The 26,482-nt window shown below is 38.6% G+C and overlaps 1 protein-coding gene across 5 annotated transcripts in view; it reads right to left on the bottom strand.

Moving 5' to 3' along the window:
- Positions 1-26,482, bottom strand: part of SLC10A7 (solute carrier family 10 member 7) — a 154,860-nt gene that overhangs the window by 117,813 nt on the left and 10,565 nt on the right. For all 5 annotated transcript variants that reach the window (XM_050896301.1, XM_050896302.1, XM_050896303.1 and 2 more), the window contains one exon: positions 23,048-23,123. In XM_050896301.1, the coding sequence (XP_050752258.1) occupies positions 23,048-23,123 (76 nt within the window). The remainder of the gene's footprint in view (positions 1-23,047; positions 23,124-26,482) is intronic.

Raw genomic sequence — 26,482 nt, 5'->3', positions numbered from 1 at the left:
CCTTGAAGTAACAAACTATTAGGTCCATGTGGATGACGTATTTTAATTTCTTTCACAATTTATCCATCAATTCAACCACAACTTTCTTTTCTTTTGCAAGACTCACTCTTCCTGACTACTTGTACAGCCCTTGCTCTTTGATAGCACAGTTCCTATGGTTTTATTCTTAAATACCAGAGAGGAGTACATTAGCGCAACAGACAACTGTTTTCTTCCATACATAGCTGTGCCACCAGAATAAATATGACCCTGTAATCCCTAGATGACCATCAGCCCTAACTAGAGAACATTGATCCCACAGATTTGTAGGGGGCAGACTCTTTAGTTCCTATGTTTTTTCCTTTACAAAAGTTATTTCAAATTCATAAAGACCCTCTTGCAATGGAAGTACCCAGAATGAAGCAGTATTCATTAATATGCAATATAACACCTTAATGTACTCAAATTTATTCAGCTTGTTGTGGTGGGTTGACCTTGGCTGGATGCCAGGGTGCCACCAAAGCCACTCTATCACTCCCATTCCTCAACTGGACAGGGGAGAGAAAAATATAACAAAAAGCTCATGGGTCGAGATAAGGACAGGGAGAGATCATTCACCAGTTACCGTCACGGGCAAAACAGACTCAACTTGGAGGAAAAAATTAATTTATTACCAATCAAATCAGAGAAGGGTAATGAGAAATAAAACCAAATCTTAAAAACACCTTCCCCCCACCCCTCCCTTCTTCCCGGGCTAAACTTCACTGACAATTTTCTCTACCTCCTCCCTCCCAGCAGCGCAGGGGGACAGGGAATGGGGGTTACCGTCAGTTCATCACATGTTGTTTCTGCCACTCCTTCCTTCTCAGGGAGAGGACTCCTCACACTCTTCCCCTGCTCCAGCGTGGGGTCCCTCCCACAGAGACAGTCCTCCACGAACTTCTCCAATGTGAGTCCTTCCCACGGGCTGCAGTTCTTCACAAACTGCTCCAGCGTGGGTCCCTTCCACAGGGTGCAGTCCTTCAGGAACAGACTGCTCCAGCATGGGTCCCCCATGGGGTCACAAGTCCTGCCAGCAAACCTGCTCCAGCGTGGGCTTCCCATGGGGTCACAGCCTCCTTTGGGCCTCCACCTGCTCCGGCGTGGGGTGCTCCACAGGCTGCAGGTGGATATCTGCTCCACTGCGGACCTCCATGGGCTGCAGGGGGACAGCCTGCCTCACCACAGTCTTCACCACAGGCTGCAGGGGAATCTCTGCTCTGGCGCCTGGAGCACCTCCTCTCCCTCCTTCTTCACTGACCTGGGTGTCTGCAGAGTTGTTCCTCTCGCATATTCTCACTCCTCTCTCCTGCTGCAATAGCACAGTGGCTTTTTCCCCCCCCTTCGTAAATATGTTATCATAGAGGCGCTACCACTGTTGCTGATGGGCTCAGCCTCGGCTAGCAGCGCGTCCCTCTTGGAGCCAGCTGGCATTGGCTCTGTTGGACACAGGGGAAGCTTCTAGCAGCTTCTCACAGAAGCCACCCCTGTAGCTCCCCTGCTACCAAAACCTTGCCACAGAAACCCAATACACTTGTATAAGGTATTTACACCTATTTCTGAGTCTACTCAAGCACCTAAATTGCTCTAAAGCCTGTTTTTCCCTAAGTCCAAATAAAGAATTGTTTTATAGGTCCCTAAGACATTTTGTGGTACAGAAATGTGCTACATGAACAAGAAACTGGGGGACAATCTAATTGCAGAAGTTCCAAATTTCTAATTTCACAAGTTCCAAACTCCAATTACTGGTTTAATAACCACCAGCATCTCATAACTTCATCCCTCAACATAAAAAGTAGCTGGCATCTGCCAGGGAGAATTAGTTCTGTAGCACTTTTCTCTGCTCCTGCACTGCATTTGAATCTTCCTTATCACCTCAGATCCAGTCACTTTTTCACTTAAACTGGAGAGGTGGTACTAGTGATCAAAAGTTATATAGGAGTTTTACCAGCCTGAAAACAAAGAGGGAGATGGTAGTGTTTCTACTTCTATATACTAATCTAGTATTTGCTGATTATGTCACGTTCTCACTTGTGTGCTGTGTAGCTGTGGCATGGTTTCCAAGAGCTCTAGGCAGATAACAAAAGAGAATGAAGTGAAAGGCATTTCTGTCTCAGGTATGTTGCAAATCCATCTCGTAGTGCTCTCCCAAAACTTCAGCTACGAATTCAACGCCTTCATGTGAAGCACCTCACTGCCTGCGTGAGGTAACTCAAAAGAAGGTCATACTGGCCTCTGCAGACATGACTTCATGGACACTTGGATTTTACCTATTCCAGTTCTGACTGTGACCTTCAACAGAGCAGTGCAGACAACCAAAACTGCTGCAACGCCTCCCAAAGGAACAACTGAGAAGGAAAAGTAAGAAAAAACCCAACCCACATGGGTTGCACAAAACAGAATCCAAATGTTACGACGAGCTGATTTCTTTATGTTAGGATAGCCAGCCAGAATCTTTTGAGCAGCATGTGGCTCCCAAGCAGTCACAGTGAGGCCCCTGTGCCTGGATTATGGCACATGAATGGCAACAAATGATCCAAAATCCAGACTGCCAACGTCCATATGGAAACAGCTATTTCCTGCCTGTCAACAACTCCTACACAGCTCCCCTTTCCCTTGCGTCTCTGAGAAGCACAGTACCTGTCTCTATCCTATGAAAATTTGAATGAGGTTCATAATATTAATAAGATGATCAGCTACACCTGCTGACAGCCATAGGGCCTGAAAGGTTAAGTAACCCTGCATCACCAGAAAACTTTGCCTTCACCTTCCTTTAAATGCTGATATTTTTTTAAACACCACTTTGGGTGTAGAGCAAGACTGATGAGGTATGCAACTGAACAGGAGTGGGGACAATAGAGCAGCAGTCATGGCTGTGCTGGAAGATGCAGACAGCAGGCATACCTGTGTCAAAAGTGAAAATGTAAAACCACAATACACTTTCAGGCAGGTCAGTTTTTGGGGTTTCTTGCTCGAATAAGATGTTTTGAAGAGAGAGACTGTCAAGACCGAAACAGATAAATCAATTCAGTCCTTTAAATCACTCCAGGGATCTTTTCCTTACTCACTACTCACTCAAAAATGTCTCTTAGAATTGTTAAACACATGTAATATAGGCAATAAACTGCAAACACATTCAGTGTGACCAGAAACTCACACCCTCCCACTCATACACATGCAGTATTTACCACACATTAATGTTATATCATGTTAAAGTAAGTGAAATTGTAGCAGCCATAACAAACAACAGGTATCTCTGGTAACCACAGTTTACTATTCAAAAGCTAGGAAAAATTGTTTCAAGTCTTCAATTCCACAACAGCAGACAATGTTATCATTTAGTAAAATAGACATTCCACTCACAACCTTGATATTTTCATCTGGAGGATAAAAAAAAAAAGCACAGAAGGCTGCAATCAGGTTTTTCTCTCTCTCCAGGAGCCACTCATTCTAAAAGCACTACAAGAATTCAGAGACAGCACTTACAATCTTAGTTTGTTATTTCAGAGTATATAATACAAACAAGTGTTGATCACTAAAAATATTAATTAGCATTTCATTAAAAGTATCAATATGGGGAAAAGCAGTGATGTGCAGACATCCTGCCTCTGGGATTAGATTCTAAGTCATTTTAGATTAGGAAGCAATGAACTAAAACCACTACCCTGACAAGTTAACTATTCTTACTGACACAGTTCCAGATAGGAATAACACCAGCCCTAGGGATGGCACAGTAAACAAAAAGAAATCATGCTAACTTCTGACATTTACAAATGACCATGATAAAAAGGATCTGGATGGGTTACATAAATTTGCTATAACAGTATTGCATTTTAATTTTTTTTTTTTAAAAACTAACATGTACTTATGTAACAGTACCAAAAAGAACAAATAGTTATTACAGACAGGACTGTACTGGCAAGAAAATTTAACCAACAAAAGGGTTAATTAGGGATACAAATTTCCTCAGACTGTTAATAATGGGAATGACACATAGTATGTGCCCATAAGTAATTCTCAGGTATCTTTGATCTTCAGCCCCAAGCGATTACTGTTGCCTACCATACCCTGGCCTCTGGGACTCTCTCAGAACCAGACATCTGGCTACTTTGTTGTTTTAGACTAATCTCATCCCAAGGGAGCTCAAGAAATGACACCAGGCAAGGAGGGTCCTGGCAAGGGAAAAAACATTACACTATCAGCAGATTTTTGAGTGGACTAGAGTATCAAAATTGTCTTCAAATTTCTATAGGGATCCTGTGGCTTCTCTGCTCTCCAGCTCCACTTTCACGCAGAACATCAGAACACACGTGATCCCGTTTTAAGGAACTGTTAGTCTCTTTGGAGAAGCTAATGAATGACAATCCAGTAAAGAACGTGTGACAAAGGCAAACAAGTAAAAAAACTGCAAGGAATGGGTGGATTTAATGAAGATTTTATTGAAAGGTCAACACACTGCATGATCAAACAATGTTTTTAAAAGCCTACAAAAAAAATGACTTCAACATCCAAACACTCTATTTTTGACTAATTCATAGGTTTTAGCTGCCAGCAGTGTTATCCCTGAAGTATGACCCTCTGACAACTGCAACAGATTCAGCTGAGTGCCCGACTGGCTGCTCCGGGCTTAGAAACAGGGCAGTTCACAATGCACTGACTTCACAGGGGTAAGATGGGCTGCAAATATGGAGAAAGGAAGGTTTAATTCTAAGGCCAGGCTCTCCCACCATCAGAGGCTACCTGGGTTTTGCCACAAACTCTGGTCCATCAGATTCCCATCCTCCCCAAACCACTATAGGTTACGTCAGATGTGACGCTGGCAGCCAGACAAGAACTGTTGCAGCAAGCCCTGCAGAAGGCCCTTTTCCTATACTGATGCTCCTATGTCCTTCCTATAGCAGAGCTCCTACGTCCTAGGTGTTCCCAGTGCACGCTTACTGCCTGCACTCAGCAACAGAAAGAACCAAGGCAGTCAGACCTGGAAGAAATAAAAATCTCACATGTATTTTTCTGAAGGCAGTAAGCACGCCCATATTATGAACATTATCCCAGCCACGTATTTCCAAGCAGCATCGTTTTTAAAACCCAGGGGTGGCACATAAGAATAGCAATAAGGAAGAAATCACTTCTGCGTGAGTGTCCTTTTTATTTCAAATCAACCACCACACCTTTTCTTCCCTTCCATTGGCAAGAGCAAGTTAAAAAGAATGACACGAAATAAATTCAGATTCTAATCCTTTTCTAAGGGCAGGCCCATGTGATTCAACTTTGCCTTATTTCAGAATATTTTCAAAGTGTTCAGGACAGAGCTTTGGAGAAACCTCTGAATAATCTGCCATATCACACCAGCTCCCAAAGAAAACAATCCCTGCCAAAATCTTTAAACAGTGCTGCAGACAGAAGTAGTTTGAAAATTGTGTGCTAAACTTTACTAGGGATCATGCAGTTACAGAGCATCCTACTTTCTTTTTCTTCATATTTCTCACACTACAGCTATCCTGCTTTCTTCCAGCCACAACGTTCCCCTCTCAGTAGGACAAATGATACTAAAAAGTTATCCCAATGTATTTTAGCAGTTTCCTAATGCACTGTAACAGTTGGATCAAGAAAAGAACCTGCGCTTCATCATCTTTAGTTACATCACATCAACAGTAAAAAAATTCCTGAACAATTCAGCATACTTCCGAGATATTCAGAAAGATGCTATGCAATTTTTTTCTGAATATGAATCAAACAAATTCTCCTTTGCTTTCTCACCAAGCAGGTATGTTGTTAGAGTGAATGTGGATTAGTCCAAATAATTAAATTTCAAAATACCAGCAGCACCAGGACAACATAAACTATTTTGTATGCTCTCTATATACAATATATGCTCAACAACTGTTTCTCTTAAAAGCTGTTATATCAGCCTCTTACAGTTTAATTGATGACTTCTGTGACTGCTGCAGCTTGCAAGTAGCTATGCAGCTTTACACAACAGAAACAAGAAAAAGTCATAAAATATTCCATACCACCATACTAAAAACTTACATTGTATTTATTAATACATCATCTACTGCAGAACAATCCAGACTGCAGCATAATAAGAAAAGCATTGTAAGGCAGAACAGGTCAAATTAATGTGTTTAAAAAAATAGCATGCGATTGTATCAGTGGAGATGGCATTAATGCCAAGTAACACAAAAAAAAAGAAGTAAAGACTAGGCAGAATTTTAATTTTGGTATTTTATGCACTGTAGATGCTTAATTATACACCCTCTTTCTTCACCTGCCACAGAATTTGAACGGTGCATCCCACAAACTTACCTTTCCCCCTACTCCTTTTAAATCAACAACAAAGAGTACTCCACATATGAACATGTCATATTTACTTCACAAAGTACACAGGAAATAAAGTTAGTCAATAAAGCAAACAAACCCCATACTAATTGTACATATTAAAGATAGAAAAACAGAGAATACAGATATAGGTTCTAACAAACATTTCTCACAGTGTCTAAAAGCACATTTTTGTAGGATTGTCTTAAATACTACAGTTACAGCTTGGACATACATATTACAGACTTATTTTCAAAGCCATATGCCACCACCAGGACTCCAACAGCAAATAAGCAAATGCTTCAGAACATAAATACTCCTCTGTTTACTCTAGGTATTGATTTATGTTCTATGAGTATCCAAACATTGGTAGCTAGTGCTGCCTTGCACTATCCATTAGAAAATTACAGCTATTCAGCGAGGTTTTCTAACAGTAAACAAAACTCCCCACAGCCATTCTCCAAAAACTCAACAGCTGGAAGAAGCGAGCACTGTAGCATGACAGGAATGCCAACATATCCATACAAAGGCAAATCAAATATGAAAACAAACTCCAGAGAAAAAAGGTCTTCAAACAAAATCCATGTTAACACTTCTCCTAATCTGGAAATGGAATGGAGTAGCTCCCATTTATCTGTCATTACAGTGGAACAGAGAGAGGAAAAGCCATTTCAGACATTAGTAACACCACCTTGAACATCACCTGGAACTCCTCCAAGAACCCAGTCAGTCTATACCAAAAAAAGTTAATGAACAATATTTTAAATGACATATAGTTCAAGCATTGATCTCACTGCAGAACCATTAATCCTGCCCAAGTACTAAATTCTAACTAGGACTCCTGATTTCAACATATATATGAAAGGCTATATATACAACTATTACATCTTCTTTCTTCTTTTCTAATCTACGACATTTAACAGTATAGCTCTATAGTTCACTGCTGACTATATGTATAATATGCAATTCTTCATGATTTAGATATTTCATTTCTGTATGTATGAACAAACCTAGGAGAAAACATCCATAGACTACTTTGATTAAATTCTCCCAGGTTCTGGAGGTTGCCTTTACCTCCAGAGAAGGCTGGAGGAAATAGGCTTCTGAATGTGCTTCTGAATGCAGATGGAAGAACTCCACACTTCCTCCACCGAGCAAAGCTCTGTTTCTCACCTTGTAATTAAACAGTTTGTCAGCTAATAAAATGACTTTATACTCCTCTAATATCTGCATAAGGAGATAGTAGAGGGAAAGCTTAGTGATGTTCCCTGATGAACACACTTCCTAAAGAAAGATAAGTACAATTACTCTAACTTCAAGATAACGACATACACTTAACCCACAAATAAAGCTCCGTCTTTATAAGCATTTACAGCATGAACAATACTGATACCTGTCTTCATTTTTCTATTTTAAATTTATGGGCACAATTTATTTGAAACTAAGACCATATTTTCAAAAAGATAGTAAATAACATGTGAGAATACAGTGGACAAAAATGCAGTACTGTACTTATTTATGTATCGACTTCGCATTTTAGGTCAACTGCAAACTTTTGCATAAAGAGACCAGCTAAGACCTATTACTGCTTCTGGAATCCACCTACTACAAATCATATAGACCCAATTTTCATTTGTGACTCTTACCTACACTTACCCAGTCCACTGCTTTGATTTCAACAGAAGAATATCTGATTTACACTAGGATAAAAGAGAAGAATCATGCCCAAGTTTCCAGGTACCCTCACTAGCAGCACAGGTGTTCTTTTGCTGGTAGCAGCTGGCATGTGCTAATTAGCAGGAAAACCAAATTCAACTATTTCCAGTTTTGTAAAAACATCTAAGAGAGATGGCTCAGAATAAAGTCTCAGCATATTACAATATGCTCTACAGGAGGAAATAACCTGACAAAATGAAATTTTCCATTGCCTCACATCACACAATTTAGAAGGAACTTGAAGCCTGAAAGACAGGAAATCTCCTTAAAATCTGCTTGTACGGCAGATCTGCATTAGGTTGCAAAAAATTATTAGAGTATGAAAAGACACTCTTGCCTCCACCACTCACAAAACAGAACAAAAAAACCACAAGAGCTGTTAAAGAAACCATGAACATAGCCTGCTGGAAATGTTGCTAAATGAGCCATCTACCTCACAAGATACTGTATGATAAGTTAGGGTAACAAGTGACTCACCCGAGTAAAATAATCTCTTGAACGTTAGAGGCACTGACTGCTACTAAGACCAGGCAGTCTGGGAAACAGAAGAGTACTGCAGATTTCAGTGTGGTTTTGTATTAGTAAGGAAGACGACAAACAACATGCTGGAACCGGCTGGTGATTTGAAAGAGGAGGGAAATTAAAATCAGTGTAATCACTTAGAGACATAACAGGATGCTTACACAATGGGCACAGTGACTTCTATCATGCAAAAATACCAGAGGGGGGAAGAATTGGGATGGTGGTAAGCATAACTATACTGCTAAGACATTGAGAAAGAAATTTTACACATTCTGAAGACAAAAATGCACATCTGAATCCTGTTCACAACTCAGTGAGAGCTCAGCTGTCAGACTCACAAAGTACCTGGGTTATAGTGTCATTACGTTCTAGGATTTCATATTGACATAAAACAAAGTAAATCAGAACTAGTGCAGAGGCTACTATTTTGAATTTATATACATCTAAAAAGGGAGAAAAATTTTACCTATAAAACTGAACCAATTTCAATGTAATACTCTAAAAGAAAATTGAAAAAGAAAATGCTAAGGAATCAACTAAAACAAAGAAATCAAGGTTACAAGGTAGGTATTTTGCTGTTATTTGCAGAAGATGACTACTCTGAGTTTTATCTGCTGGGAGTATCAGGAAGGTTCGAAATACCAAATGTAGCAACATAGGCATTTGTTACTCAAGGGGTCATCACAGCAGACCCCTTATGAAGCAGAGATGCCTTGGAGTGACTCATTTTCAGAAGGGATTTGAGGACAGCACTTTACAATACTGCATATTTTTCTGGGTATTGCATACATACAAATAACATCTATTGTTCTGCGTTTCTCAGATCAGAAATTGCAGAGAATCAAGCCATGCAGAAGTCATTGACATGGGTGGTACGAATAGCAAAACGTCCTAGTATCAATAGGTCACAGACGTTTGTGACTATGCTTAGAAATAGAAGTGCCTCAACTGTACAAAAGAGGTTGCACTGCTGGTTGAAGAGAAAACGTATAAGAGAGGCCATTGACTAAATTATTAAAATATACACCTCAGAGAAGATAACCTATATAGAAAGTCTCACTCAATACAGATATTCCGGACCATTTGGATAATGAAAGTACAGCAAGCATTTTTGAGATAACACATATGACATTAACAGTAGAGAAAAAAAATGTTATAGGATATATTTTCTAAATTGCATGATCACATGCCATTTTAAAACAGAAGCATAAAACACATCCATAGATCAGAACTGAGATTTTATGTCCAACTTTAACGTTGTCATTTCTTGACTTACAGGTAACCTATCAATCCAGCTTATGCTCCCTCTTCTCATAGAACTTTTAAGAAAACACATAAATTGAATATATGAAAAGTTTCCCTAAAAACACATTCACTTTGAAACAAAGTACTTTGCTTAAGTAGAATAAAACCTGATAGCCACTCTTAGAGCTGACTTTCTCTAGTTCCAGTTATAAAAATCTTCTTACTGTAGAATTATTTATATTTTTTACATTTTCAAAGAAATTAAAGTATCACTTACCAAAAATATATATGTACTTGTTATTTGTAGTTGTAACTCGGGGAAGAAATGCACCTTTTAACAAAAACCTCTTCTTTAAGTAGATGGAAGGAGTTAAGAAAACAAAACATCAAAACCTTAGATTTTACCTAGAAGTGAAATGGCATGAAAACAGGACTGACTCTTCCGAATAAAATCACAACAGCTGAAACTTTCCTGTAAATGTAATAACCTTCATGACAGTGAAAGCACAAATATGAAGGGATTCATTTTTGCTGATGGTTGTTGTCCTGGTTTCAGCTGGGACAGAGTTAACTTTCTTCTTAGTAGCTGGTACAGTGCTGTGTTTTGGATTTAGTGTGAGAATGATGTTGATAACACTCTGATGTTTTAGTTGTTGCTAAGTAGCGCTTATCCTAAGTTAAGGACTTTTCAGTTTCCCATGCTCTGCCAGCAAGCAGGTGTGCAAGAAGCTGGGAGGGAGCAGAGCCGGGGCAGCTGACCTGAACTAGCCAAAGGGGTATTCCATACCATGGAACGTCATGCCCAGTATATAAATAGGGGGCAGTTGGCTGGGAGGCGTGGATCACGGCTCAGGCATTGGTCAGCGGGTGGTGAGCAATTGTGTTGTGCATCACTGGGGGTTTTTTTCCTTCCCCCCCTCCTTTTTTTTTTTGTTATATTCCTTTTCTTTACTATTATTATTATTACTACATTTCATTATTACTATTGTTAGTATTATATTTTACTTTAGTTATTAAACTGTTCTTATCTCAACCCACGAGTTTTACTTTTTTTTTCCCTTTCCTCCTCACCCCACTGCGGGGGGGGGGGAAAGCGGCTGCGTGGTGCTGAGTTGCTGACTGGGGTTTAACCATGACAGTTGTTTAATAGTCTACTTTTAAACGCAGCACATCACTGGCAAATTTCAACACTTCTACAAGCAAACAGATTGAGCACTGTAAACTCTGCAAACAAGTGAGTGCTGTTATTGGCAGGGATATTTGCAAAATCATTCCCAAGATGCAGGCACAGATTTCAGACTCTCTACTATTGAGCATATTTCATCGGTACCACTGAAATGCATGCATGCACACACGCAAAGTGTAGCAAAATGTAAAAGTCTGCCGAATAAACAGACAAATGAATATCCACTTCCACTGACAGGATAATAGTCTGGGTCACTAAAAACCTTAGTTCTACTTATGCTTTTCTGCCCTGTTTCCCTTCAATGTTCGTTCTTTCTGGTTTATGTGAACTATCAACAAATAAGGACAGAGACACCATATCACTGCATGCACATGTGCTTTCATTAATTCGTTAGGGACTGAAGATCATTCAGGTTTACTAAATTATATTTCTATAGAAGGATTACTGTTATTAACTAAGGAAGGTATTGCCTGTATGCTACGACAGAGACTGACACAGCTGAAAAGCTAAGAAATTTTTCTAAAAGTCTTTACAATACTACAAAAAAAGAGCATTTATTTTCCCATCTAAAAAGGTTGAAATAAAGCCGCCATAGATAGCAATAATTACAATGACTCTGATCTTCAGTATCCGGATTGGAGGCTGTAAACTCCCCATCGATAATGTGAAAACCTCAGTGAATGTTTCATGTCTGAGAAATAACTTTTCAGACTCCATTATGTCCGCCATGAACTTGATCTTTCACCTCTAGCGAAAATCCTCTTATAACTATAATTCTAAAGTTAATGATGAGAGATTTCATTTGCTTTCCAAGCACAGATAAAACCTTTTTGAAATACACTCTCACTGCCATGACCTTGGTCTATGACTTAAGAGTTCACCACATGTAATAATTTACTTTGCCCCATGGGGCTCATTGAGATTTCCTTTTAAAAGGTTTTGGATATGCAGTTGGGGCTGAAACACTCACACAGTATGTATCAAAGTATACATCCCCATATACATTACAGACATTTTGCAACAATATTAACGAACAAAATTAATTTAGAACATTACAAAAATAACAACAAAAAGATCTAGCTAAGCAAAGTCATCCACACACTAGAAATTCAAGATTTTGGGAATCTTGCTGCAATAATCCACAATACCTGCTAGAACAGGGAGTTTCAAAATTTCATGGAAGTAATATACGTAAATTGGCAAACTAATTCAGGAAATATACTGTTGCTCTGGACTTACCAGCTCAAACACAATTCAGTTCAAACACAGTAATATTCTCTTTAGTCTATGTGCCACATAATTACCAGCATTGCTGCATTAGACTACCTAGTTCGTCTACAGCTGCTGACTTCTTTGCTGATAAACAGTGCACTAGCTTCTTTGTTTGCTCATGTATTTCTTACTAAACATCCCTTTATTATCAAAAATAAACAGATGAAGTCAGAACTACTGTATTCACCTCAATATAAGGCAAGTTTTTTTGTTCCCCTGAATCTTCGGGAAAATTCCTTCAGAAACATTATTTACCTTAAATTCAAGCACTGGCTTGCAGCCCTACTCAAAAAGTACATAGCTACTGCCTCACACAGTGTTAAGTGCACATCAATGAATGATAACATACTGCCAAGCACGACCGTGGCTCCCACCAGTTCCCACTTCGCCTCTGCCTCGCACTGTCTCGCAGAGCGGCCAGGCAGTTGGTGCTAACTCCCTGGGGATGCGTAGGAGGGCCTGAGGTAGGGCAGCATTCGGAGGCAGCCAGCGCAGACCTTGAGAGGTCAGGCTGAGGGTGGCGAAGGGACCCAAAATGCCAGAAAAGCAAACGGTCTGGAAATGCGGCTTGTGGCAGGGATATCTATGATGAGGTACTGAATGGGTTGGCAAAGATTATATTTAATGGTAAAACTTCTTCTCCCCCATCACACAGATGAATAATCAGGGGCTGTTGTGCTTTCAGGGCACCTATAGTAGAGTGAACGCACTACCGCTCCTTTGCCAGTCTCCTGCCCCTCAAATTTCCTAAACACTACCATCTTCTCATATGGGCTTCCCATGTGAGTACAAGAGTTTAAGTCTCTGCTACAGCTACACCAAGTGGTGGTGTCTCCCCTCCATCCTTGTTAATTTAGAAGTGGCAGCAGAAGTAGTGGATTTCAGAGAGAAAAGGCCATATGCACAAGGGAACACTTGCAAAAATCCTAGCTGGGCAGGAAAGCACCTCGCTGTGGGGACTGCACGTCTGAAAAAGGGTTCCCAGGAGGCATGTGGCTTTTCTTCAACACGTCCAGAAACAGTTTACCAGCAGCTTGCTGTTTTCAGACTTCATAGTAGGGCCAATATTTTCCAGAAACTGGAGCCTAAATAATGCTTTGAAATCACAGAAAATTTGCTGCTCTACTGCTCTCCACATTTTTTGCCAAATGGTCTAATTAACAAATGATCAAAAAGTCAGTTTAACAGAAAAATACAAACTGGAAACGCTTCTAAAATATCCTATCTTCTCATAAGAGTTCTATGAAAACATTCTAAATAAATTTGGGCTTTTTTATTTTTGTATAAATAAAGGAATCTAGAAATTTGTTCTCTCTCCATGTAGATGAGGTTTTCCTCAGAGAACATAAGATACTTTTTCTTAACATGTATTGAATAATCATTTGACAAACAATTTAAAAGACAAAAACCTTCACCATGTTTTCATAATCACAATGCTGAAAAAAGGATAATAAAATCAATTTAATTTCCTTGAAAAAGAATGAAATTTAAAGATAATAGTAATTTTAACTGAAAATCCTGCTTCGTGTTTTACAGCTATGATTTCTACAAATCAGGACTTAATATTGCACACCCAAAAAGAGAGCTAAAGAAAACAAATTATAGAAATATTGAATTTGCAAGCCTGATTGCTTTCTTTCCTATATATTATTACTAGCCACTAAGCAAATATATTCATACCGAATAAAAATGTGCTTGGATAGAAACAAAAACTTTCCCAAGTGAAATACTCTGAAGTTTTGATTTCAACACACAAAGGACAAATTTAAGAAAGGAGAAACAATGTAACGTTATCTCTTTACAAGCCAGCATTCAGAACTTGCACATTTCAAGAACAGTAATGCTATCCTTGCCTAAATCCACTAAAGATACCCCTAAAGGGCATTTTGTCTTCTGAATAGACATGTTTAATTTTTATTTATCTGCAGTGAGCTGCAAACAGTCATATGTAAAAGGTGTTTTTCAGATTTCAAAGTGCTAGCAATGCTTTACACATTATCATTCCAAATGTTCTTTTTACAATGAAATACTGAATTAATTCCATTTTTGACAATCAATAGTGTTGCATATTAGCTTTTGCTAGTTTTATAAATGCATGTTTTCATTCCCAGTCACAACACTGGGGCCACCAACAGCCATGCTAAACCATTTGCAGTAGTATCCCTTCATGCAAGAGGGTCCAGGTCCACAGAAACAGGTGGAACACATGTCAAAGGAACCATCTTTATTGTTCATGGTAGAAAATAAAGCACCTACAAACAACAGACAAAGCTGAATAGTTTCTGTTCTGCTGTATCAGTGATTTAACACCAATCGTAACATATGCAATGATTAAACACTTCACTTGCTATTGAAATTAATATTAAGTTAGCGCTTGCTTTGTAAGCCAACAGGTGAGGGACAGCAGAACCAGCACCCAGCGTGTCACTGGGTTTCAGTGCCAGCAAACAACTGCACTGCTCTGCCAAAAGCAAGCCATTAGAAAATGACCCTTATACAGTGAATGCTGGCATCATGCAGGCATTCAATGGAATTAAGACTGCATAAAACACTCCACTGCAAACAAATCACTTGTAACTTCTTGAAGCTGTCACCTGCAGAATATTTCCAGTCTTCACTGCTCTCCAAAAGATAGCCTTTCCTTTCAAAGACTGAGGTAGGGAGAGCGGGTAACACACTTCCCTCGCTAGTAAAGTATCTGCAATCTCTCTTTCAAACGCCCATAAAGATTAAACAGCAAAGACTACAGAAGCTGAATTTTCGGGGGGTAGTAGACCCCACTCTCTGCAAATATTTTCATAGAAGTATTACTGATTTGTTCAAACAGTTAAAAATGCTTGCTTTGCATAGGCAATGCATTTCATACAGCACTCCCTGCTAAATAAAGGAAGCTCTTGCACACTATAATTTTACACTGAACTAACCTGCAGACCAAGACAAATACAAAACCACCTTGCTTTAAAAGGCCATTTTTGTCAAGCATAAGCGCGAGACTATTCTTCTGTCCTGGCTTCTTTATGCCACAAACAGCTTTCAGGGTCACTGAATGTCCCATAGCAGACAAAAAACTGATCTCCCCAGCCAAGCACTGTAGAATAGCAACAGCAAAGCCTCTGAAAACACTCTTGTTACAAAGTCAGATCTAGGACAGTTGGGCAAACACAGCTGTAAAAACACAAGGCTATGATGATTCCAGGTAGTTTCCAGCCACAGCCCAAGCAGTTCAGTACAATTTAAACAGGCAATTTTACAACTTTTTAGATTATGGCAGAGCTGCTACAAGCACCCCAGATTTGGAAAGGCTGAACATGCACAAGGCTGCAAGTTCTGTGTCATACATCTTAGAGTACATAAAGTTGTGCAGTTGAGAGATTTAGTATATTTTCTTGCACTTCCCTAATTTCTTATACTCCCAGGAGTGTCACCGGACACCTTATGAGCCATAATAAAGACCCTGAGTTAGAGGTACTGGCAACCAGGGACAAAATCAAATCTTTTATCACAAGTCTAACTCAACCACTGACACCTTAGGTTAGTGAATGAGCTGCTTTTCAAAGGTGTTGGGAGAATCTGAAACTTCGTACATACTAAGTAAGCAGTTTGGAGGTGAAGTGCTCGAATATGGGGATTTCAGAAGCCTCACTGTTAGCCTGAATTTGCTTCAACTGAATTAAGAGCAGAGCTGAATGCCTTTGAAAATCCCTTCCATTCCAAAGAGTTTTAGTAGCGGATCTGTATTAGAACTACTAGTGATAAATGAAAGGAGAACAGTGAGAGAGGAAAAAAAAACCAGAAGATTCCACAATTGCTTTGGGTTATAGAAGATTTGAGAAGACGATGAGGAACTCTAGAGATATCTAATGGAGCTGCATGACTGGGACACATTATAGCAATGAAATTCATATTGTAAGTAATAATTTGGGCTACTCCTATGCATTGATGGATATAAAATGCACTCACCACTCAGGGAAGGAAAAAACCCTGAGTGTCAATAAATAGTTCAATAAAAACCATCTGCTCAAAGCACAGTAATGATAAAAGAAAAGTAAACTCTTAGGATACATAAAAAATTAGACTGTAATACTAGAATAGAGTGGGTGAATTTAATAGCACAACAGCTCCTATGTACATACAAGGCTTATGCTGACACAGTTAATTCTTTGTATTTGTACATGTGAAGTACAGACATTTTCCCTAAATTTGTCCTCTGACACTCACATACATTTCCCAGAGACTTTAGTGTAGTATCTAATGGTAGAATTAGTTACATTTTCATTTAGAGCTATTTAATCTGTATGGGCAGACAAAATTTATTACTTAGGAAATAAAAAAAAACACCCCCCCCCACATTTTCACTATAGGCTTTTTCCTTTTACAGTATCAAATTTTAAAACAATAGAATGAAACGACTTACCCTTCCAAAAACAAAACCTAAAAATACAAATATTTTAAGTGCAATTTGGAAATCAAATTTTAGACAGCACTACTGTAAATCTCGACTGACATTCAGAGAAGAAAAAACTATATGATAGAAGACAACTAAACATCATGACACATATAGTTTATTTGAAGATCTTAAACAATTTTGTTTCATAATGTTCATGTGTTACCTTCCAAGGGTAAACACTCTTGGTACACTGGTGCATCAGTGTATGAATCACGAACCATTAGAGTTTGTACTTCTTTTTATTCATTTTATTTTGTTTTTTAAAAGGTTAACGTACATGTATACACAGTTCAAAGAACTTCAGATATTTTTAGAGAAATCAATATCTTTCCTGTGACTTTACAGTAGTGTTAGGGTTCACTTTTTTGTTTTTACTTAAAAAAACCCACCAGTCACAAACAGAGGAATTTTCCAGTGTTCATTTCTCAGTAAGTACTCATATGCTCTTTATTTTAAAATATCAGTTAAAACTATTGCATATAATTTGTCGGCAAAATGTTACTACTCTCCCTTGATTCTTTTCCACAAAGGCTAGCTGTGGACCCTGCAAATTTATATTCTGTTTTATGTTCTACATCTGCTTCAAAAAAAAAAAAAAAAATCTAAAAATCAATACTAGAACTCTTTCTTTACTTTATATCTTATTTTGTAAATAAGCTTTCTTCTAGCTTTCTTCATTATAGTCTATTTTATATTTCAAAATCATCTTGCATATGCAACACCTTGTTTTACAAAAGGCATAGCAGATCCACATGAAAGTTGCAAAACAATAAAACAGCACCTTGATTAGGTTTTGTACAAGCTACAGCTTAACTGCACAAAAAACGCTCAATGGTTTTGTTGTGTATGAGATAGCAAAATAGCCAAAGTATTCTTCAATAAAATGAACTGTCTGCCATGATTTATCTGCACAATTCCATCACAGCTCTTGCCTGTTATGTTACACGTTTCAAAAATAAGTCATTAAGCTGCCATAAAAGTCATCGCAAATTGTTTTTTCTCCCAAACTGATAATAGACTTATAGATCTAATTTTCAATCTCTTTTCTTCATTACTTTGATTCTTAAAGATAGTACGACATTTGCTGTCTGAATACTTTGCAGTAATATCTGGCATCTCTACAGCATTTCTGTCTGAGGATCTCTGAGCTTTTAATAGGTTTGTCTTTACAGCACCTTGAAATGCTGACATATTTATTTGTCTCTCTCTTGCAGAAATGGATAGTTAGAAGCAGACTCTTAAAGAAATGGGTTTTATAATTTCACTGAAACTACACAACTTTTTAAAAAAAATGACACAAAAAAGCCTTCCGTGCTGTCAGACACTATACTGTCATTAAAATCCTAACCTTTCACAGCTCAACAAGAGCAAAGAACAAAGGTGAAGCCTTCTGGTTTTCATTCCTATTTTTTTAACTACATGGGCTGTCCTCGTCACAAATCAAGAGACTTCATAAGTGTTACTGATGACAGAAACAACTAAGTAATTGAGAAGATATCACCAAATTAAAAATTAGATTTTGATTTCTCATGGTGATCCCTCCTTATTTTTTGCCAGCGTACATATGAACATCTTTTTGTTCATATAGGGCTTCATATGCAACAAATTAAATTCAGTACTTGAAACTGGCTTTGCTAATGAACTAAATGTTTTTGCGACAAAAGCTAGGAATAGGCTGGTTTAGGAAGTTGTTTGCAGGGTTAATGAAAGTAACATCATACAGGAAGAGAGCACAAGAGGAATGACGGAAAATCAGGATGAAGAGGGAGAAACAGAGAGAAGAAACGAGAGTTGAAAGACAGCTGAGAGAACAAAGCACACATCATACAGAGACCAGGGAGAGGAGTTGAAGAAATCTAAGAAGGGGTCACAGAGTCAATAGGTGCGAATTTGTAGCCCTACTAGACAAGTTGTATTTCTGCTCACCACGTTAAGAACAGCTACTTCCACCAAAACAAAAGACAGAATAGCCATAAATCATCTTCCTCTCCTCCAAAAGCCAAGATTTTCAGAGAGGACAGAGAGTTTTCCACCCCACCGCTAACATCTCTCATTTGCCAACACCTCTCTGGATAGAATGATACTAGCTCCTAGCTAGTCTGAATTATATAGGCAGATCTTTGGACAGAAATGTTAATCTCCACCACATCATCTTCCAACAAGCACAGGTAAGTATCTTACAACGCCACATATCAGACATTTTCAAAACACGGTACCTACATCACTACTAGTACACAAGCTATTCTGAAGCGGTACAGAAACAGTGTCTTGAACAGCTAAACGCCTCTGCTGCTGCCACTGCCACCAATGGTGATATGTAAGGAAATGAGATTGGAAAAGTCTGTCTTAAGTCTCATGTAACAAGCAGTACTGACAGTGAACTAGTCACTCCATTATCTTCTTTGCAGCTAGAATCTTTTGTTCTTCCACTCTGCTAACTCCAACACTGGATTTCACCTCTATTGATTACAGCGAAAAAAACCAATACACCTACAAAATCTGCTACTGGTTTTCAGCCTAATTATCTCTTTGCTGTCTTTCCATTTCTTTCTTATAAAGCTCCAGAGATCTTTTCCCCCCTATAGCCCCTATGACTTGTGAAGAAGGCTCCTTCCAGTCCCCTAAAACAAGCCACCAAACTACTCACACATCAGAGCTAAGTGAAGATGTTAATTTTCACCCTCAAACACCAAAAGACTTGGAAGCCTTTTGGATTCCAAATATAATGCTTCTCCCCACCATAATGCCACAGCTACAGCAAGCAAAGGTGCTAACTGGCTTGATTGTATTCCCTTATTAATGGAAGGCTACTCCTGACAAAGGGCTTTTGATAAAGATTTATTTCCTCTGGAATGTCCCAACCACCAAAACAGCCCCCACCTGCTCATCTACCAGGCATACCGCCAAGTAATACAAATGGCTAACGTGGTAGAGTTTGGAAGGCACATTAACACCTGCTAAGACTAGAAATTTGAAAGCAGTATAGATCACAGGGTTGGTGATCAAACCATGTATAGGAAGAAGGAAGATTTATTTTTGCTTTGGACAATTTTACGTTTGCACTCTTGAGTAACTGTTCAGCTGTTGTATTCTTATACACAGATCAAGAGGACTTAAAGCTTAGATGCACTTTTTTGATATACCATGTGTTTAAACCATCAGGAAAACAAACACTGGTAGATTGTATAGTCGCTCTTAAACACTGACAGTTAAATAATGAAGATTTTCAGCTTACCCGGATTTGTATTTACAATCCCAGAACATTAACTTTTTCAATGATGAACACAGTTTAATCAGAATTCTTAGTATCAGCTTTGGTGACCACACCCTCCTTAGCCAACAAAAGCAGAACATTTTATTTTGTGCCCTCAGGCATATATCAATTAAAAAAACAGATCCTTGTAAGATTAACAAAAATGTCTTCCTTTTATCATCTCACAACCAAATTTTCCAATTAATATGCAGCAAAATACCCCATCCAAGTAGCTTCTAATGATGTAGACTCTCTTTCTAAGCACTTGACCAAATACTTAATCACCCTGTCCCAGAACAATAAAATATAACTCTTACATAAGGGTTTTCAGCACTGATCTTCAAACACTTCACAAAGTTGCCATCATCCATTACTGCTAACCCCAGAGACATGATACCCCACTCTGTTTTACCCAACAGGTTGACAGAGCTAAAACCAGAATCCATGTTTCCTCAGCCCCAGGTGAGTACTACTTCTACCATGCCATAGTGCCCGATATTTCTTTGAGAATAACCCAAGTCCAAACTGTCATTCAACAGTCACTTCTACTTAGATAAAGAAAACCTAAAACCCTCTATACTGTCATAACACAGCCAACTACCACAGCTCTCATGTGCTGTGTTTCAAGAAATCCAAAGAGGTCTTCAGAGCACTTATTGAGGGTGCGCCTGTACTCTACAGCAGCAGGACACTTCTCAGACTAATTAGTTCATGTGGAGCTTCCTAACTACATTGCTTCTGAGCAAGCTCATTTATCTTCATATTACATTATGCAGTGTAGACACACCCTCAGACAAATCAATTTCTCTAGGTAAGGGACACATGCTTGACGAGGCAAAAGCAGTTTAAGGGACATTATTATGAACAAATGCTCTCACAGTACAATCACTTATATTTCCAGTTGACTCCCAGGTTTAAATTCTTCATATATCAGAATGGATTTAAATTAAAATGGGAAAAAATGTTTTGTTCTGCTCATGTCAGAAAGAGAAATATATCAATAACAGCTTAGGTGAAATTTGGCGAGGAGAGATGTGAGAGGGTCTTCTCCCCTAGCATGAGGGATGTGATTTAGTGTTCTTCAGAAGAAAAAATAACAATAGTCTGAATGACAGAGAAGCATCAAATTCCAAAAATATGTTTGCATTGGAAACTTGCTCAAGTTTGGCAATAAATTTGCCACACACTTTGTCTACACTCAGTGCGTTTAAAGGGTGTTTCTCTTTTGCATACCTTCCTAGAGTCTGACTGAGAATTCTCAGTTCCCAAGACCCAATTCTTGATTCACTCTGTCTCCGCTCTCAGCAACTATCTGTAAAAATCACTAACAAGGTACATTTTTACGTTCCTCCAACACCGGTTTGGTACGTAAGAATTAGAGGTTCAAGCTTACTTTGTCAGTGATTTATACAATTGCTTACACAAGCCTCACGATAGAAAGTTTCTGGTTTTCAGCTGGTATAAAATACACACACCACCACCACCCCAGAAGAATACTACCATAAAAAAAGTGAACTCTAATGGTCAAGAAACTAAAGTACCCCTCTCACTTGTGCACACAAATGCTGTATGATATTGCCTTCAACTAACCAATCACACCTTATTTTTTCCCAGAGGATCTTTTCCTTGTTGTAAGGATAGGACAGACAGTGCTAACACTGAATGAGCACTCATTCAATACTTCATTTTGTCCTCACTGTTCGCTATGTGGCATCTTTGTATAATTTGCAGCACCTACATCTAGAACCATAACTAGAAAACTTCTCATTTCTCTGTTGATCACTGAATCACTGATCTCTGTTGATCACTGATCTGTTGTACTTGAATTATTTCCTTACACTAATTACTCCACAGTACCTCCATCACACAATTTTACGATTCTTGCTTTCAGGTAGCAAACTGGGAGACAGTGATGTGCATCAGGATTGCCTGTAATTAGAGATGCTTGACTTGAGATGCTTTGGGTCTCTCTTCAGAGGATAGAGCAATTAAACAGCACTTCGTCAGTACAAAGTACAACTTCAATCTATTTCAGTGCTATCATGTGTTTTCAAAGCTGACATTAATTGGTCCCAAGAGTCTGAACTCAGAAAATGGGAAGTACACAACTAATGGCCACACTTAAAAAATGTGGTTGAAGTGACTCACCCAACCTCACACAGGAGCTCTATGGCTGAATTAAGATTTGGCTCTAACCCTCGAGAACAGCATCCCAATAGCCCTAGCTTTAAAACCAATCTCTTTTAGTGTTATTCTCTCCCTTCCTCATCTAGTAGGTCTCATCCACCTTCAGCAGTTACGAGGAAGCAGATCTAAAGGAAAGAACCTCATTAATTAGCTCATCTGGATTAATTTCCTAAATGCTGTCTACCTGGTCTTCCTGAAAACAACAAGTGTTTTGTGGATAGAGTCTGAAATGACATCAGCATATGCCATTTTAAGGCAGAAATATAACGTGACCAAACTGAGTTTGCACAAACAACTCCAATTCTGGCATTTCCTATCTGTTGAGAACTTTGCATTGCATCACTGTCAGAGAACTCCACGTTCCCAGAATTTTCATTTCATGCAGTCTCAAATAACAATATTAGATTTAAATTAATGTTTGTGTCTCCATCATCTCACTTGCTACACTTGCAGCTTCAAGCTTGAGGAACTCCTACTATAGGGCCTCTTAATACTAAACACCATCCAAACAATCACTGCAAGGGCAGATCTTCACCACAAAGCTAATGATCTGAGATCAGCACACAGCATACAAACGTTATACGGTTAGGAACTGCAGTGCAGCAACAAGCAGCAATCTCCTAACACCAATTTCTATCAGAAACCTTTCTATCACCTCAGAAAACTGAGCTGCTTTCAGTTTGACCAATGCCAGCAGATAACATATCACTATTTCCCTTGTTTGACACCAACACAATACCCAAGCTTTAATTCTAGAATCTTTTACAAACCACAATAGCATCACACTGCAGTCAGTGTTTTGCCACATGAGTTCATCACAAATAAATATTTGTTTGAACTTCTGTTTAAAAAAAGCTTTCAAAAGCAAAATGAAAAAACTCACCTCATTTCCACCAACAGCTTTGGTTAAAATTACTGCTGAAGACACAGGCGGTGGCATGCAGCCTACTGTCTGCAAGCTGAAAACAACAAGAAGAAACGTTACATTCCTCACATGATGCAAACACTATGCAACCTAAAACCTTAAAATACCAAATAGCTGAGTAGAAACAATCATCTTATCACCTGTGCAACCCAATCGGTTTGTGTTACAGTTACAGCCCTGCACCAGCTGGCAGGATTTCTATGCCATCTCTTACCAACCACCACAGTGAACAGTCGTGTCACCATTTAAAAACTCAAACACTTAACCTCTTTGTGACTCCATTTCCCCATCTGTAGTACTGTATCTACCATTCACAAAGACATCTACACATCTATCAAAGATAACTGCATCACATGTCCTGATGTAATAAAGTTTGTAGTGTGTTTTGAAAAAAAGAAAATACGGATGTAAACTCCTATTTTCTTGAAAAAGCTGTTCAGTGATAAAAACATTTACTGCTAAGCAGGAGAGTAAGAAGAACCATGCTCACTATTTCAGGTTCCCACTACACTTTGTTTTTCATCAATCCCTATTTAAAAACATAAAAAATAATTTAAAAAAAAAAATCACAATTAAGCTTTTTATTTCCTGAACATTAAAAGGCCATCAAATGTTTAATTTTTATGCATGTTTTCACTTCTTGGTAAAATCACTTGACTTCCATTAATCGAAACATCAAAAGCTTTCTCCTGCATTTTAGAAGTCTAAAATACACTATTATTATTATCTGTCATTTTTTCCATTGTTCGTGCAGCAAAATAATCAATGTATATAGTAAATGCTGTTGCAAAGTAAGAAAAAAGTGGTGAGCTTTCCTTTGTTTTCAGACAGTCCACAAAAACTGGTTATTACAAAAATTAGTTGTATCAAATGTGTATTTAGAAACAACAAGAACATACCAAAATAGATTACAATTAAATTTGAGGCTAAGTAAAATACGGCTTCTGAAGAAAAATTGTGTTGACTTAAAAGGAACAGTAAGGTATTGAATAAAATAGTCTGCGAAACCCCCAAAAGCATAGAATCTACATATGTTTTCAAGTATTGGAGTTTGAGACAGTATTCTAGTTCAGAACAACCAATTACTAGTGGTGAACTACTTCATACTTGCAACTGTGTTAGCCCGTCAGTGAGAAACGCAGTGTCAAAAAGCTGTAGCAAACAGAAGTATTAAATCCAAACAATAGGGAGCATATTACAGTGCAACTGATATGCTGCAAATATACAAAAAGCTTAAACAGAAGAAACAGGTAAATGACAATGATGGTATTCACTTTGTCAGCTACAGACACTGTGGAAAAGGAAAGAGGCAACCAATGTAAGCATTATATAAATCCAATCACAAAGTGCCAAGCACCACCTTGGAAGTATATAGTACCTTTAGCTTACAGTGAAGTAAGCTATGGAAGCAGAGAGTTGTCAGCACTTAGCAGGATAAGCTCATATTGAAAAGAAAAGAAATACAGGAAAAAGAAATGGTGCGGAAAAGTGTGGAAATATATATGAAAATATACAGCAGACAAACACATGGTGATTCTGATGTCCATCCCCTACATTGGTTGTGATACTGTTATCTCTCTTCTATGTAGTCTCTTGGCAGCCAGCTCCTTCAACTTCTCACCTGCACTAATAAGGGGGGGATTAAGTTCGAAGTTATCCAGAGAGGTATGAAATGTGTGCAAAGGCATTCATCTCAGCTGGTAGGGATTTTCCACACTATAAGGGAAAGGTTTAATAATACAATCTCTGTGAACCCTCTCAAATTTAAAATAATACATTTGAAATTAAAAAAAATAAAAATCACTATCAAGCTATGGCTTTAAATATTCTTCATATGAAAATATTAATCTACAAAAAAACTGGTACACACTAAATGGAACTACTTTTAATCAGGTGTATTGAAACATGCACCTGTGAACTTTTTTCTGCTTTGTATCAACTACACACAATACTACCAATATACAAACAAATTCCTCTAATGGTCAACAGATTACTACAGATAACCAACAAACTGAAACATTCCACTGGTTCAGGCCATGCAGTAAGCACTAACATCAGGGGTCCAAACACTTGCTGAAGAGTGATAAATAATACCAGTTCTGTTGATACATTACAGACAACTGAGTAGTAGGGCCAGAAGTCACATATTTTAGATACGGAACTACCAAAGCCCTATCTTGTACCAGATCTTTGCATCTCGTGCCTTACCACCTGTGCTGTAAATGCTATACGCTAAGAGTGGCAGAAGAGGTGAATCTGTGCAAACACTAATAACCTGCTTCATGCTCCTTTTCAAAGGGATGCTATCAATGCAAAACCTAGTCAGCTAACAAAAAAGTAATTTAAAAGATGCTTGGGATGATGTCAGTTTCTCCTCTATTTTATATATTTCAAAATAATTGCAAAGCAACAAACCTCCTAATATCATCCCAGACAGAGAGGAAAAAAAACCAACTCTAGAAATACAGATGAAAAGCTGGTACCGTATGAATCTGCCTCTCAACATTTACAACAAAACAGACCATTGAGGATGGGAGAATCTACCATTCATTCTGAAGCAGGACAGGAAATTAACTGTGGGCTTGACTGTGCCCTTTAGGCATAACCTTGTGCAGAAAGTAGTGGAGAACTACAGTCCCCAGGGCAGCCAACCTGCCCTGGTGCCGCATGTCCTTGGGAGCATATGTCTATTTTTCCAGGCCTTTGTGAGGACTATCAACTAGCTCACACTACAAGCTGTGCTAAACATGCGTGATGAGGAAGTAACTTTGTCAAAGTCTGTCTTGTTCCCCTCTGTTTTCATTAGGGTACTTCAGTGTTTCTAGGGAATAAAAACTACAGCTGTGGGGCATTAGGATGAACTTCTGGTTACACAGAGCGGCCAAAGCACAGGCAGTTCCTCACATCGGCTCCTCACTCCCCTTTCAGGTACCCATATAGGGACATGCGAGTACCTGCTTTAAAATGTGTTATCCTAGAATTAGGACAGAGCTCAGTATCTTCTGCACCTGCATAGCACTGAAGGTACAGTTCCCATCAGGCTCTCTTTGCAGTGGATGCCTTCAGAGCCACACAATGGCTGCTGCTCTGAGCATGTCCTGAATAGCAGTACTTACCAAGAAAGCACTCTTTCAAAAAACAAAAAAACCCAAACTAAACCAAACCAAAACACCCAAACCATCTTCATTAAATTCCTCAATTTGACCATTCTTTGAATGAAGTCTCAATACAACAGAGTTACTGCACTAAAAGATAAAACACAGCCGAAACAGAAGTAGTACTCAAGGAACAAGTGCTTGCAAGGCAGCTTGAAACATACAGAAGTATACTAGCTCACTGGTAAACACAGACACACCTTCACGAAAAACGAGGCTGGTGTAGGCTCCATGTTTA

This window comes from Gymnogyps californianus, chromosome 4, assembly GCF_018139145.2.
Source record: "Gymnogyps californianus isolate 813 chromosome 4, ASM1813914v2, whole genome shotgun sequence".
Taxonomy (NCBI): domain Eukaryota; kingdom Metazoa; phylum Chordata; class Aves; order Accipitriformes; family Cathartidae; genus Gymnogyps; species Gymnogyps californianus.
The sequence above is the reverse complement of the archived record's forward strand: the minus strand, read 5'-3'. Positions and strand labels throughout refer to the sequence as shown.